Source organism: Peromyscus maniculatus, chromosome 13, assembly GCF_049852395.1.
Source record: "Peromyscus maniculatus bairdii isolate BWxNUB_F1_BW_parent chromosome 13, HU_Pman_BW_mat_3.1, whole genome shotgun sequence".
Taxonomy (NCBI): domain Eukaryota; kingdom Metazoa; phylum Chordata; class Mammalia; order Rodentia; family Cricetidae; genus Peromyscus; species Peromyscus maniculatus.
In genome coordinates, this window is record NC_134864.1 from 3,991,584 (window position 1) to 4,007,584 (window position 16,001).

Here is a 16,001-nt window from a genome sequence, read left to right on the forward strand (position 1 = left end):
GCGCAGTATGCGATGCCTTAGAAGAGGCCCTCACTCGCTGGGCTGTCTCCATCCCCTAGGGTCTGTGAGAAAGGTAGGTGAGAAGCCTGCTGGCTCATCTGCTTGCCCACTCTCCCCCGTCTGCAGAGCTTCATGCTCCAAGCCACGGGTGTGCTGTTCCCTGAGTAAGAGACTGCTGCTCAGTCTTCTGCTCTGGGAATACCCCGTGTGGAAGCCCAGCTCCTGGCATGCTTGTCAGACCCCAGCCACCTTTTCCTGTCATCAGCTTACGGTTTGGTCATGTGTTAGGTGACACAGAGTCCACATAGCACATTAGACTTGGACTGTTGTCACGGACACCACCAGCTACCAAGTTCTTGGGTTTATGTGGGCTCACTCAATTCTGCACCTTCCTTTGGGGCAGGTGCTAATAATGTGTGTATGTGTGTGTGTGTGTATATATATATATTTGTTTGAGATCGGGGCTCTCTATGTAGTCCTAGCTATCCTATAGACCAGGCTGGCCTTGAGCTCACAGAGACCCTCCTGTCTTTGCCTCCCTGGATTATAAGCATGTGCCACCAAACCCACCAGCATACTAATCCATTTTTAAAAGGAGAAGCGTGAGGCTCAGAGTGACTGACTAGCTCGTCACACAGCTCCCTTGACCTGACTGTTTTCCTTCCCTTGCTTCCCACAGGAAAGAACACGTGTGCTAAAGTGGCGGGACTCGTGCTGAGAGTCCTTTCAGACCTCCTTGGCCATGAGAACCACGAGGTACTAAGCGGAGCTGCTTGCCCTGGGGTGGATTGGGGAACTGTAATGGTGACCTGGGTGCTTGTGACCTCAGAGGCAAGGGGCTGGCTTTGGGCAGTTGCTGTATTCAACATACATTCCTTCCGTATTTGAGGGTTCTCTGTGTATGTGTGTGCGTGCAAGTGCAATGGTGTGTGTGTTTATGTGTGTGTGTGTTTACTTGTGTGTGAGTGCACATGTGTGTGGGTGTCCGTGAAAGCCTGAATTTGATACTGGGTGTCTTCCTTTATTGCTCTCCACTTTATTTACAAGGCAAGATCACGAGAGCATGGACCTCCGAGCTCTTCTGTTCTGCTAGCCTGGCTAGCCAGCTTGCCTCCCAAGTGCTGGGATTATGGGCGCCACCACGCCTGCCCTGCTTTTACGTGGGTTCTAGGGATCTGAAGTCAGGCCATTCTGCCTGTAAAGCAAGCGTCTGTTAAGACTCCCCAACCCGTCCTCTAACCATGTTCGTAAGGAACTTTGCATCTCGTATAGTCTCAAACATCTTCCTCCTCACTTTCTGGTGCCCTGCCCCCACTGATCCAGCCAGGTCCTTGTCCCTCCTCACTTTCTGGTGTCAACTATCAGTCCTGGGTTCGTCCCCTGACATTAACACTCCTCCTGTCTCCTCTACCCTTTAATGTCAGTCTGTGGACGCGTGTGCCCTTAAGTACCTTTGGCGCTGTGTTTGTGTGGACTTACTTTGCATAAAAGATACTCCAACCTAGAGCTCATCAGTTGATGATTGTCCTCTGGCATTTGGTGACATTTCTCTGTTGTTTCATGGGTCTCAGTGCCTCAGTATCCTGGCTTTCACTGTGTCCTGGCACACACCTTATTTCTCACGGGCAGGCCTGTAATGGTCACAGCTCTGCTGATACAGTTGTCCTATGGTAAACACACACACTGAGCTACCATGGGACATGTGGCCCTTGTGGCTGCCAGCTCACAGCATATGCAGGGATCAAGTTGCCCTCCAGAATGACCCCATTACCACACAGCTGGTGTTACTTTATAAGTTTCCTAGCCATTTTAAAATATGATAAGTTAACAAAAACGTGGGTACAGGTGATTCATCTCTTACTTACAAATATTTTTCCAGAAATAATAGCATCTTACAGAAGTCCAGCCTGGCCTCAAACTTGCAATTCCCTTCCCTCAGCCTCCAGAGTACTGGGCTGATGGCAACACTCTGCCCCTGCACTGAAGCTCAACCCAAATTAGACATGTGTTGACACAGGACATCTTTCAGCAGGCATGATTGGCAGGACCTTTGGATCAAGAAGAGCATTAGGTTGCCCTGCATCTGTTCCCATTTCAAGCGGGCAGCTCTGGTCTAGTTCTTTTCATGGACAGCTACATTCTCCTACAGCTGCATCACCTCACTGACATTAGGTGGCTGTTAGAGTTCATGCTGGGCCTTTTATATTTCAAAGCCAGCAAGTTTTTCACAACTTCAGTCCTGGCTCATGGCTCCCTGAGTCTCTTCTTCATTGTGTTCAATGCAGGCAGGTGAGCCCTGCAGGAGCCACAGTCTTTCTGAGACTTAATGGATGCTAATACCTTAGCCCAGAGGAGTCGTTCTCCTCATCAGCGGGCACCAGTGCCTTTCTTAAGAGCAATAGAACCTTGTCCAGCAGGCGCAAAGCCATGCCTTCAATCCCCAGGGCCTCATAAACCAGGCACCCTAGGACTTGGGAGGTAGAGGAAGGAGAGTCAGAAGGTCAAGCTCATCATCAGCTCCATAACAAATTGAAGCATGCCTGTCTCAAAAAGAAAAGGTACAGCTGGGCGGTGGTGCACGCCTTTAATCCCAGCACTCGGGAGACAGAGGCAGGTGGATCTCTGAGTTCGAGGCCAGCCTGGTCTACAAAGTAAGTTCCAGGACAGGCTCCAAAAGCTATACAGAGAAACCCTGTCTTAAAAAACAAACAAAAAACAAAAAAACAAACAAAAACCTTGTAAAAAAAAAAAAAAAAAGTACTTAAGTACACGTGTATTCTGGAAAAGTGGGGGTGCAGCAGACAAAAGTTGCCCCTGTGTATCCTGTGTTAGATAACCCTGGTCTTGAAAGATGAGACCCAGGGTCATCAGGAAAAAGATGCTTGTACTTGTGTGCACATTAGTATTTTGGGGGTATGGAGAAAGTGGTTCTTGTCAAATTGAATAGGCAAGACGGCTCAGCTGCATGGTAGTTGGATCACAGGGCAAACTTCAGAAGTGGGGTCTAGTTTAGAGACAGTGTATCCTCAGTTATGACAGTGACATCTGAGCAAGGACAGAAGCAGCAGATGAGTGTCCTGGCACGGGCGTGTGGGTTCACGCAGTCCATGGAATGAAGACTCAGGCATCTTAAGATGAATCTAGCCTTTCATGGCTGCAGGGAGGTCCAGCCTAGAAGGACTGAAGCACTATCCCCTCACCTAGGGCAGTTTCATTTCTCTCCAGTACAGTTTAGCCAGTTAATTTCCATGTGCTCAAAACAACCTGAAAGGGGCTCCCAACAATACCATGCCAAGTGCAAATTCCTCGATTTGTCAGGTACCAGGTTTTCCGGGTTTCCTGTACCAAGTTTTGCATAGACCTTTGTATCCTTGGGAAACTCCGAGACAAGATTCACATAGAGGGCAGCAAGGGAAACAAAAGACGGATTGGGGCTGGGTGCTGCTCTCTGGAGCCAGGCCTGGTGCAGCTCAGCAGGAAGGCCACCACGGGGAAGCAAGAGCTCTTAGCAATAATGGCCAGAGAGGAAATATTGGGAATAAATAGCAGAATCCATGATGACTCCCAAGTTTCTGATCTGGGTGACCAGGATGCTAGAAAATACACTAGTTAAGCAGTGACATGTGACAGGAAGCAGGTTGAGAGTGGGTGGTGAATGTGCATTCTGGGTTCTGGAAACAGAGAAACCAGCTCTCCCTTAGCTAGACTCTTCCTGAGTCTGGCATCTGGTAATTGAGTTGTTAGTATTTGAAAACTTGCAAATAAATAACTGGTCTTTTTTTCTCCCCTTAAAGATACAGCCATATGTGAATGGAGCCCTGTACAGCATCCTTTCCATCCCGTCCATTCGGGAGGAGGCCAGAGCCATGGTAAGAGGATGTGCCGAGCTGGCCATGTGGTTTACAACCTCGGTACTTGGGAGGCTGAGGCAGGAAGATCTCTGCAAGTTTGAGAACAGCCTAAACTACATAGTGAGTTTGAGGCCAGTCTGTCTCACGTGAGACTTTCCTGTGAGACCCTGTCTCACACACACACACACACACACACACACACACACACACACACACACACACACACACAGAGCCCTGAGCAGTTCCAAGGCTCCTCCCGGCACCATAAGTCAGAACTGTGGCTATCTCTACTCCCTCCAGGGCAGGCCTTTACATGGCTTACAGACTCCCTAAAACTATATATAAAAGATAGATTTGTGGTTTTCTCAAGGGAGAATCTGTTGTTTCTATCAGAATCTCACAAGGATCCCTACATTGTAAATGGTAAAGAGGTGTTGGGAGGATTCTAGCAGGCTTATTTTTGCAATGTTGGAGGTGTTTCTGGGCAGTTTATAAAGCTGCTTGGCATCTCAATTGCTGGTAAATAGAGTTTTACTTACTTTGTTTACATTTGGGCTTATATTTGAAGTACAACAACAACAACGGCTGTGTGATTAGCGTCTTATTTGAGAGGACAGTTGTTTCTAAAGCTAGTTAGCCAGCAAAACCACTAAAGCTTTGGCCCTTTTCCTGATGCCGTGTGAAACCAGAGTGCCTGTGTGCATATTCAGTTCTGTGGTGAGGGATTAAATGTGTTTCCATGCTCAGAACACAGGAGACCACAAGAACATTCCACCCTATGGTTTTGTTTTTTTAAGAGAATTACTAAATCTTCTAGTTGTCAACAGTTAAACAAGACATGACTCAGTTTAGAACTGTCTATGTGAATACACCCAACAATGGAACTTAACTGCCTTCAGTATTAAAACTAACTAGTATTTAGGGGTGGCAAGATGTCTCACCTGCCACCAAGCTGAATTCTACCCCAGAACCAGAATGGTAGAAGAGAATTAATTCCTGGGAGTTGTTCTCTGACTTCCACACGCACACCGTGGTATTCTCTGCTTTTTCTGTGCCGGGACAGGGGCTTCCTCCTAGTCAGCCTCTCAGAGGTCCCTGAAGTTGGACTGACTGTGTTGTGTCCATTTTCTTGCTCATGACTTTGAAGTAGACTTCTCTACCTAGAGTCACATGGCCGGGGGTGAAAGGGTGATAAATGGCGCTGGCTACTGTGTGGAAAGGTCACGACAGAACCCAGTATTAGATTTAGAGCTTTATTAGGAGTAAGAGGGGTGGGGGAGAAGAGCCAGGCCTGGGAAAGAGCACGTGTGGAGGGCAGAGAGAAAGATGGGGGGGAAGAGGCAGAGAGAGGGCAGGGTCTGCGTCTGGCCTTTTAAGGGCTCCCGGTGTAGAACGACACCACGCATGTGCTGATTGCTGACCACGCCGCACACATAGTCACCAGTGCACACTGATGATGTAAGACGCAAGACCCTTTGCTTAACTCCTGAACCGCGCATGTGTGGTCATGTAGCTGGAGTGAGGGCAGAATTCTAACATTCCAGACTTTTTGCTTATTATAAAAAAGCGAGGGAACAGGAATAGGGGCGTCGTTTCTCCCAGAAAAACTGCTTCCAGCTGACCTGGTGGGCGTCCGTTGGCTCTTGTTGGGTATAGGGAAGGGAGCTTCTGAAGTGGACAGGTGTCCTGGGATGTGGGATGTCTGTTGTCTGCTGCCCTGAAGTTGTCTGTCCTTTCTGGCTCAGAACTCTTTGGCTGACAGGATACTGGTGAGACAGAATAAGCTTAGGAAAAAAGAATCATTATGGTTTTTATTTTCTTTGGAGTGTTCTCTGACCAGGGGAGTTTGTTTGGCACTTATCTGAAGTAGATCCGACCTGTCCAGATGGATTTAAGCTGGTTTCTGGAGCTTGGGGAAAATTTTGAACATGTTAAGAAGCAGCTGTCAGAGTTCCAAACCAGAAAGGACAGACAACTTCAGGGCAGCGGAACACAGACAGCCCGCCATCCCAGGACGTCAGAAGCTCCCTTCCCTATCCTCCCCAAGAGCCAACCGACGCCCACCAAGGTAGCTGGAAGCAGTTTTTCTGGGAGAAACGACACCCCTATTCCTGTTCCCTTGCTTTTTTATAATAAGCAAAAAGTCTGGAATGTTAGAATTCTGCCCTCACTCCAGCTACATGACCACACATGCGCTACATCATCAGTGTGCGCTGGTGACTATGTGCACATGCGTGGTGTCGCTCGGTACCGGGAGCCCTTAAAAGAGCTGGACGCAGACCCCACTCTCTGCCCTCCCCCCAATCTTTCTCTCTGCTCTCCGCACATGCTCCTTGCCAGGCCTGGTTCTCTTGTACCCCACCCCCTCTTCCTCCTAATAAAGCTCTCTAACGAGGTAGTCGTGGCCGTGACTTTTCCACACGGTAACCAGTGCTGCCACCAGCGCCGTTTGTCTTCCTTTCGAGGGGCACCTGTGCTTTCTTCCAGAGCTTTCCACACCTGTGCTGCGGTATCACACCAGAAATTAAAACTACCCTCCCTCCCCCTCCCTCTCTCCCTCTCCTCCTCCCCCCTCCTCCCCCCTCTCCTCCCTTCCTTCCTCTCTCTCTCTCTCCCCCTTTCCCGGAAGTACCAGGGATGAAACTAAGGAGGCTTAGTGGCTGAGCAAACACTCTGCCACTGCGCCTCCTCCCAGCACTAACACCATCTTTAGTCCAGTGAGAAGCCTGGCCATGGTGGATTCTTTCCTCTCGCTGTAGTGCTGTTGCCTCTGTTGGGACAAGCTGAGCGTCCCTCATACAGGAATTCAGACTACAGGGGCAGAGAGATGGCTCAGCAGTTAGGAGCACCTGCCACTCTTCTTGGGGATCCAAGTTCAGTTCCCATCACACACAGTGGGCAGCTCATGCCCACCTGTAACTCCAGTGTTCTCTTCTGGCCTCTGAGGACACCTGCACACGTGTGGCTGGCATGAGTGCATACACATACTCGTATGTGCACATACACATAAAAATGAAATCTTTAAAACATATTTGTTATCTTAAATGTATGCATTTGAGAATCAATGATGAACATATTCATTAACAAATTCCAATTAAAAAAAGTACAGAATCTGAAATGCTCCAGAATCAGAAACTTTTTGAGCACTGACATGAAGCCACAGATGGAAAGTTCTCACCATGAAACTTTCATTCACAAAACTGTTGCAAATGTTGTTATAGCCAGGTCAGGTAGTGCATGGTCCTAGCACTCAGTAGACAGAAGCAGGAGGATCATAAGCTTGAGGCCAGTGTGGGCTATACAGTGAGACTGTCTCAAAAATAACAACAGGTTGTGTGTGTGTGTGTGAGTGTGTGTGTGTGTGTGTGTGTGTTACTATGTAATATAGGTATACTATGTAAAATTATCTTGAGGCTACATATAAAAGGTGTGTGAAACTGTGAAATATAAGTGAATTTTCATTAGACCTGGGTTCCATCCCTAAGATGTCTTATTATGTCTATGCAGATATTCCAGAATCTAAAAGATGCAGACCTTTCTGATCCAAGCATTTCCACCAAGGTTGACTCGGCTTTGTTTTCCCTGTTTTCTGTAATGATAGCTGAGCTGAGTTCCTCCTTCCTTTCTGCGTGGCACACTGTGTGCTCGGAGACACCCAAGTGGCTAACGATGAGGCCCTCTCACCCCACGTCATCTGCGCAGGTTGATCTGAAGTGCCAGGTTATTGCTTTTAAGATGATATACCAGGGTTTGTTGTTTATTTTTGCCAGCAGGGTCTCACTCTAACCCAGGGAGGCCGGTGCCCTTGGTCCTCCTGCCTTGGCCTCCTGAATGCTAGGATTACAGGCGTGTGCCGCCACGCCCAGCAGAATACTGTTAGTTTTTATGCCCACTCATTTCTATAATTTAGATTAAACATTACCTACATATGTGGTCTTAAAAAAATATGTGGAAGTTTTCATTGGAGTATTTGCTGTGAAGAAAGTGTTCAAACAATCCTCCTAACTACAGAGGGATTGAGCTGTTTGTTTTCCACGTGCTTAACTAAGCCGGACACGTAAGAATGAGAGTCAATTAGACTAAAATGATCTATAAAGATGTGGGCAGATAATCCTCACAGGATTGCCTCTGGGAGAAAAGAGTTTGAATGAGTTCTTTGTCTCCGGCTATTCCTAAGCTGCTCAGTAACCATTGTGGTTATTGGCATGTTGAGGTTGAGCACATGACTGTCTCCTAATAATAGTTCCCTAACTCACTCTTGTGGGGATGGGAGTGGGGAAGAGTCCACTGTGTGAGACAGGGACAGAACGGTTAGCCTTTCTGGCAGACAAGAACTAAGGCAGACTGTGGTCGGTGGCTGTGGGACAAGCCCAGATACCTGTCGGGCCCACAGTGTCTCAGTCCTCTGGGACAGCCATCACTTGTTCCTGACTTCAGACTATTCATCACGGTCTGCTCTCTCGAGGCGTCCTGTCCCTGCCTCATGTGGAGTGCCTTGTCCTCTGAGGTTCTGGCCCAGCCCTTGGTTCTTCTCACTGTACCCACCTCATTTACTCAGGGCCTCAGCTGCAGTCTCACCTGGGCCACAAGTCCCGCCCAGACCCAGCAGGGCGTCCCACCACTCACTAAGCTCCCCCTTGAGCATCCACTGCACTAGACACCGTTTCTTAGGTATAACTTGCAAAAATGGGGTGCTCAGGTCTTACATACAGTTACATACAGGCCTTACCTTTTGAGAGACACAGACATCCACAGAAGTAGTACCAATGATCTATCTTATCATTGGTTGAGAATTTGAGTGATTCAAGTAAGGTAGAGTTGGGACCTAATTCCGGAGCCGAGATCACATTCCAAACTCACCGTGATCAGAGCTAAATTCTGATCTACATTCTGTAGAGCTAGTACTTGTAGACCAGCCTCTTTAGAAGGAGAACACAACTGAGCATGGTGGCGCACGCCTCTAATCCAGCACTCAGAAGGCAGAGGCAGGAGGATTTCTGTGAGATTGAGACCAGCCTGGTCTGTTTATATAGTGAGTTCCAGACCAGCAGGACTACATAGTGAGACCTTTCTCGAAAGAAATAAATAAGTTAATTAATGAAATTGAAAAATAAAACACGGAGCACACTGGCTCATATCACCACAAACTCAAGGGCATGTGTTAGGCAGTGGATGATGGCGGTTTGTCTGCCAGTGAGCCGGCCTCTCTGGACATCAGTCCCTCCGTTTTGGGTTCTCTCTTAGACATATTTCCCCTCTTGGTCCAGCAGAGCACATGCACCCACTCCAGTTCTTCAAGGACAGAGGAGGGAGGGCCTAGTCCTCTACTGTTAGCATCTCATCTCCAAGTTTGCTTTGGTTCTCCTAGGTGGAGTGGGCAGTTGTAGTGTCACTGGGCTGCAGTGGCACAGTGTGACAACTGTCATTTGTAGGGTTTCTCTTTCAGTTTTATGTGTATGGATGTTTCACCTGCACGTATGTGTGTGTACTTGCACACCTGGTGCCCAGGGCAGCCAAAAGAAGGTGTCAGATGCCCTGGAACTAGAGTTCTAGACAGTTGTGAGCTGCCATGTGGGTGCTGGCAATCAAACCTGGGTCCTCGGTGAAGTCAGTATCGCTTTTAACCATCTAGCCATCTCTCCAGCCCCGTCGTTCTTTCTTTAAAAATTTAATAAGGCTGGACCTGGTGGTGGCCTATGTCTTTAATCCCAGCACTTGGGAGACAGAGGCAGGTGGATCTCTTTAAAGTTTAAAGCTAGCCTGGACTATATAATGAGTTTCAGGCTAGCCAGGGCTACATTGTAAGACCTTGTCTCTGAACGCCAAAGATGTAGTTAATGTATTTGGAAGGCGGGACAGGATGGCGGGACGGCATGCGCACATAGAGGCGTCAGTGGATGACTTTGCATGTGTTGGTCCCTTCCCACCGTGCTTTGCGGCCATGTCCGTCTGGTGTCTGCTGCTTCCTGCGCACTCCAGCCTGCCTTACCGTCCTGCTTCTACCTGCTGTCTCACGGATGAGGGCCGGGATTACAGATGTGCACTGGCACATCTGGCTTTTTACGTGGGCTCTGGGGTCGTACTCAGGTCACCAGGCTTGTGCAGCCGGTGCTTTTACCGGCCAGGCCATCTCCCTGGCCTCTCCGTCATTCTTTTGATGAAGTGAGAATTGCGGTTGTTTGAAAAAGCCTCTATTTCTTCAAAACATGTGGTTCAGCTTTTCAAAGATCATAAATGACCCTTAGGGAAACCGTGGGAAAGAAGTCACTCCCCAAACTGTGTGTCTCCCACACTAAAGGCATTAGTGGACATGTACCGTGAGTGCTGGGGACAGGCATACAGTGCAAGCTCACGGGCTTTTCAGTTTCTTCTAAGTGTATTATAATGTTATAATTAAATTGAGATAGTCAACCAAGAAGAAAACAATTTCACTGTGAATTTTAAAATGAATGTTTAAGGGCTGGAGAGATGGCTCAGTGGTTAAGAGCACTGGCTGCTCTTCTAGAGGTCCTGAGTTCAATTCCCAGCAACTATATGGTGGCTCACAACCATCTACAATGAGATCTGTTGCCCTTTTCTGGCCTGCAGGTAAACATACAAGCAGAACACAATAAATAAATAAATCTTAAAACAATAAAATAAATAAAATGAATGTTTAATACCAAGCAGATAATTTAATTTTAAATAGCCTTTCCCCAAAAGAAGAAAAAAAATAACCTTTTGGCTGGGATGAAACTACCCCACTGAAAGAAGTCTCCCTGTCTCAACGCTGGCTGTCTCTTCACTGCCCTAGGGAATGGAGGATATCCTGCGATGCTTCATCAAAGAAGGCAGCGCCGAAATGATCCGCCAGATAGAGTTCATCATCAAGCAGCTGAATTCCGGTCAGTTTCCTGCCAGATCTCTGTCTTATCTTTTGAATTGGTCACACGTGTCAAAAGGTGCACAGGCTTTCTCAAGTTCATGGTGCCTGATGTCATTCAGGAAGCTTTTGAGTCAGATGTGGTGGTGCACATCTGTGATCCCAGCACTAGAGAAGCTGAGGCAGGAGGATCATGATGAGTTCAAGGTCAGCTTAGACTACATAGTAAGATACCATCTCAAAACATAAAAAAGAAGTCTCCAAAGAAAGTAGGGGCCAAGTCAATACATGAAAGTTCAGCCGAGGGCTAGAGTGTGACTCAGTAGGACGGTGTGTGCCTGACCTACAGAAGGCCCTGGGTTCCATATCCACTATCTCACACGCGCACACGCACATGCACACGCACACACACACCCCGCAAAGGGGATGTGAGAGCCAGGGAGAGAGCTCTATCACTAAAGTGCTTGCTGTGCCAGTGTAAGGACCTGAGTGTGAACACCAGCACCCATGTAAGAAAGCCAGGCATGGTGACACGAGCTTGTGATCCTAGAAGTGGAGAGCTGGAAACAGGCAGAGCCCTGAGGCTCACTGGCCAGCCAGCCTAGCCTGGGTCCCAGAGAGAGACAGTGTCTCAGCAAACAAGATGGACAGCTCCTGTGGAATGACATGAAGGGTTGACCCCTGGTCTCCACATTCACACACACACAAACGCGTGTGTGCACCCTTCCCACAAGTTTAGCCAGGTAGTCAAGGTCAGATTGTCCATATTAACACCTCTTATCACAATAGAGATCTCTTATCACACTAGAGATGTGTGGTCAACAAAAGGGAGGTGAGAGCAATTCCTGAAACCTTCTCTTCACTTGTAAGATCTCTTTACGAGCCCCTCCTGTCCCCTCTTAAATCCTGTCCCACTGATAAGGGCAACGTTCCCAGGTCCTACGGCCAGTTAGTGAAACAGATGCCAGTCTTTCTAGAACCATGTAGAAAATGCCACCATGTCACCATTCCAGAAAATGTGCAGGGGCCACCTGGCAGCAGGGAGGAGGCGGCATGGTCCCCTTCTTTCCAGCCTCCTCCAATGCCATGATACACATCTGGCAAGAGAAGCAGAGAAGCCTTGTGTGAGGGATAGGGAAGCCCCTTTCTCTGTCTGTGGACTCTTGACACATAGTTCTCGCCTATCTCCTGCCTTCCCTGGCACCAGCAATACAAGTGCACAGTTCTATTCAGCACACAACAAAAAAGGGAAATGCCTACATGTAGCCACTCAGGGCTCCCAGTCTGGGCTGTGTCCATGCTTACTAACAAAATCATAGTCCTGGGGGAGGGGAAGCTCTGACATCCTCAGGTTGTCCCAGCAAGGTGGGGAAGCTCTGACATCCTCAGGTTGTCCCAACAAGGTAGGGAAGCTCTGACATCCTCAGGTTGTCCCAACAAGGTAGGGAAGCTCTGACATCCTCAGGTTGTCCCAACAAGGTGGGGAAGCTCTGACATCCTCAGGTTGGCCCAGCAAGGTGGGGAAGCTCTGACATCCTCAGGTTGGCCCAGCAAGGTGGAGCACTGAGAATCCTAACGGAAAATTTCAGCCTGGCACAGAAACGTGCAGACTGTGCAGCCAACATCAGCAGGGAGGTTTTTCCCCTGGCTGAGGCCCAGGCCACAGCTCCAGCTGTCCGTGAGGGTAGCCAGTGGATACTAGCTCGTCCTAGAGAAAGGTCAGCCAATATACCGGGCAGGAGCAAGGCAGAGCAGGACCCCAGCTTCAGGTTGTGCTAGTTACCAAGGGAGTGCCCTTGTAAGGCATGCACCAGCTCAGGAGCAGTGAGGACACGATTGTCCCAGGAGGAGAACTGAGGCCTGTAGGGACTCCAGCTCATAGGCCTGGAGGGTTCTGGCTAGTAAGGATGTCTGAGCCAACAAGTTAAGAGATGATAGGGTTGAGGACTGGGAACTGGACTGGGGGTCAGAGTGTCTGACTGCGGGGCCTTAGCATATGCGAACAAAAGGAGTCTGTAATTGGTGACGTAGCAGTAGTGCCTCTTTGGAAGGCATTGCCTCATCGTGGACAGGAGTGTGCTTGCTGTCCACCAGCAGAGAGAGTCAGATGATTAAAGCACTGTCTGGATAGCCCGCATTGAGACCATGGTGCAGGTCAGGCGGGGGCAGCTGTGTAAGACCCAGTGGAGGGACAAACTTCTGAGTTCTGCTGGCTCTGGACCGGGAGAGGCAGCATCGACCTTCCCTTGGAATAAGGAGGTGTCCGCATGGCTGCTTGCTTCATGTGGTTTGTCTGTCTGCCTGCTTCTTGGTGGTCGGCAGTCTCTTCAAGTGGGGTCTTAGTTCCCTCTTTCTCCCATTTCTTTCTTCTCCCAGGCTTTCTTGACCTTCATGTCTTGCTTTCAAGGAATAAAAATCTAATGAAGAAGATGTAGTAGGGACATAGGGAGAAGTTAGTTAAGTCCTCTGCCTTCAGGGAGTTCTGATCCAGAAGAGTGGGTGGGAAAAGATCTCCTAGGGTTCTCTCAAGGAACAGAACCAATGGAAAGTGCGTGCGTGCGTGCGTGCGTGCGTGCGTGCGTGCGTGCGTGCGTGCGTGCGTGCGTGCGTGTGTGTGTGTGGTGCGTGCGTGTGCGCGTGCGCGTGTGCGTGTGCGTGTGCGTGTGCGTGTGTGTGTGTGTGTGTGTGTGTGTGTGTGTGTTACAAAAGAAGATTTGTTAGCTTGGCTTGCACAGTTGGAGGCGATGTTGTCCTGCAGTGATTGTCCACTTGCTATGGAAGCAGAGAACCTGGGAGTTGCCCAGACCAGGAATCTGGAATCCTGCTCAGAACAAGATGACCCCAACCCAAGGCTAAAAGCCTGGAGCTTCCTGGAGCTGTTGCTGGGAGTCAACACCGCAAGGCTGAAGAGGCTAGAGCAGCCATAGACACCTTTGCTCTAGAAGAATGGAGTTTGCACACACGGCTGGCTTTCACTCACTCTGACCCTGCCTGGGTCCCCAGCCTATTGAATGGGGTCACCATGTTCAGGGCAGGTCCTCCCACTCAGTTCTGTCTTAACTGCCAACCATGTCAGTGTCCTTGTCAGTCACTTTGTGTTGCTGTGGTGAGCTCCCTGATGGAAGCATGTGAGGAGGGAGGGTCTCTTGGCTCGTAGTGTGAAGGGCCAGTCCGTGATAGCAGCAGGAGCTTGAGGGAGCTGCCCCGTTGCGTCTGCAGCCGGAGTGCTGAGTTGAAGGCCGGAGAGGAGAGCTGGTGCTCAGCCCACTTTCTCTTTCTTCTGTGTAGCCCAGGCTGGCCTTGAACTCACAGAGATCCACCTGCCTCTGCCTCCTGGGGGCTGGGATTAAAGGTGTGCACCACCACACCCAGCTCGCTTTCTCTTTTTCACTCTCTTTTTCTTTTCCGGCCTGTGAAATAAGACTGCCCACATTTCAAGCGTCGCCTCCCCACTTACCCTGTCCAGGAACTCCCTCCCAGACCTGCCCAGAGGTCTGTTTCTATGGTGATGCTAACTTTCACCAACGAGACAGTCAAGATTAACCCTCAGTCTTAAGAGCCACACCCAGAAGTTAGCTTTACTAATCGAAGCAGCATCCCTTAGTGCAGTCGGGTTGGCAGTCAACCCTCCCAGGGGTCTTCCTGGCAAGGCGGTAGCCATCCACCCACTCGGAATTGGGGTTTCCCACAAGGGCCAGTGCTGTTGGGAGTCGAGACATGATGCTGAGGGACAGAGGAGCCCACTTTCTCTTTCTCTCTCTCCTGCACTGAAGGCTCCTTGGAGGAGAGTCACTCAGATGTTGTCTGCTGTGTGCCTGGTGCAGACCCCTTAGTCCCGGGGTGCTGTAAAACCCTCCCAGCTCTTCTCTTCCTCCTCTCCCAGGCTCCAAGGAAGTGGGCAGCATGGTCCCCGTTTGTCAGGTGAGGAAATGGCTCCCTCTCTGATGCCGAGGACCGTGGACCTGTGCGTCTGTGTACGCTCTAACGATGAGTCTCAGCCTTCAAGAACCTGGGAGCTGCTAGCACCCCTGGCCCCACCCTGTGGAAAAGTCATGGGTTAGTTATAGCATAGACCGGCCACGTTAGGCTTGTCGACTCTAAGAGACCAGATGAGGCAGCTTGGAAGAAATCAGGCTGTGCCCTCCCGCCCCCAACAGAGAACTGACAGCCCTGCCCTGGCTGTTCAGAGCACACAGCCTTGGTGGGAAAGGCAAGCCCAGTCCCACTCCCTTGCGGCTGGCTGCGTGGTAAATTTATGCTCTCCCTAGTGCTAATGCCCCTGTTCCCCTTTGCTTGCAGGCTAGGCCATAAATCACATGGTGTGGCACTTCCTGCCAGCCCTCCCCCTCCCCCAGAAGCTCTGAATCAGAAACCCTCCTTGTTCAGGGGATTTTGAAAGTTCTTCCCTTCAGGCCCAGTCTGGCTGTGCGTGGCAGCAGTCTCTCCTAATGCCGCTCCTCCCCAGTTTTGAAGGGAGGGCTCTTCTCTCCCTTCAGGACCCCATCATGGCATCTCTAGTATAAGTGTGCTCTCTCCTAATCTCCTCCTTATGGTCAGCCGGTCTCTGCGTGTCCGTCTCTCCCCTCCCAGCCCCCACTCTGCTCATCTGAAGGGTAACCTCAGGTCAGCTCCATTCCCAGACCTACGTCCTCAAGGCAGAGCAAAGGGCTTGGGGTGGGACCGCAGCAGGTTCCTCGTGCCTCTGCCCCATGCCTGGCACAGGACTGATGATGGACACAGCTGTCAGGAGGAATGAATGAAAGACTTCCTGTGGCAAACACTAATGGCCCCCCTAGAGTAAGCACTAGTTCATTTTCCTGTCCTGCAGTTCTCCAGTTTTGTGTTCGTGAGAGTAAGGAGAAATATGTTCTGATAAAAACAGAGTGTGCTTGAAGTTGCTAAGAAGGATAGCAAACTGTGGCTGCAGCAGTGTGGTTAGCGATGGCCGAGAGTCAGTGGGTGTAGTGAGTGATGGGGGCGCCCAGCGCTGCTCACGGGTCACGCTCAGAAGCTGTCAGGCAGGGTGTTGGGCTTGTGGTCGGCAGCATGGCCCTCGGTGTGATGCTCACTGGTGCACTGGTTGACATTCAGTGACCGAGGGCCAAGCCTTATGGTTTCTCTGATGATTTTTTTCTTTTTAGAAGATTTACTGGATGGTGTTCTTGAATCCGATGATGATGAAGATGAAGATGATGAAGTAAGTTGAAGGCTCTTGGGACAACACAGAAAGCTCTGCCGTACTCCTCAGTGTCCCTCTGTGTCTCGAACACCTAGGCAGAAGTGGAATC

General features: G+C 49.7%; 1 protein-coding gene across 9 annotated transcripts in view; it reads left to right on the forward strand.

Moving 5' to 3' along the window:
- Armc9 (armadillo repeat containing 9) overlaps positions 1-16,001 on the forward strand; it is a 137,885-nt gene that overhangs the window by 53,133 nt on the left and 68,751 nt on the right. For all 9 annotated transcript variants that reach the window (XM_076549500.1, XM_076549501.1, XM_076549503.1 and 6 more), the window contains exons 16-19: positions 680-756; positions 3,795-3,869; positions 10,645-10,735; positions 15,855-15,910. In XM_076549500.1, coding sequence (XP_076405615.1) covers positions 680-756; positions 3,795-3,869; positions 10,645-10,735; positions 15,855-15,910 — 299 coding nt within the window. The remainder of the gene's footprint in view (positions 1-679; positions 757-3,794; positions 3,870-10,644; positions 10,736-15,854; positions 15,911-16,001) is intronic.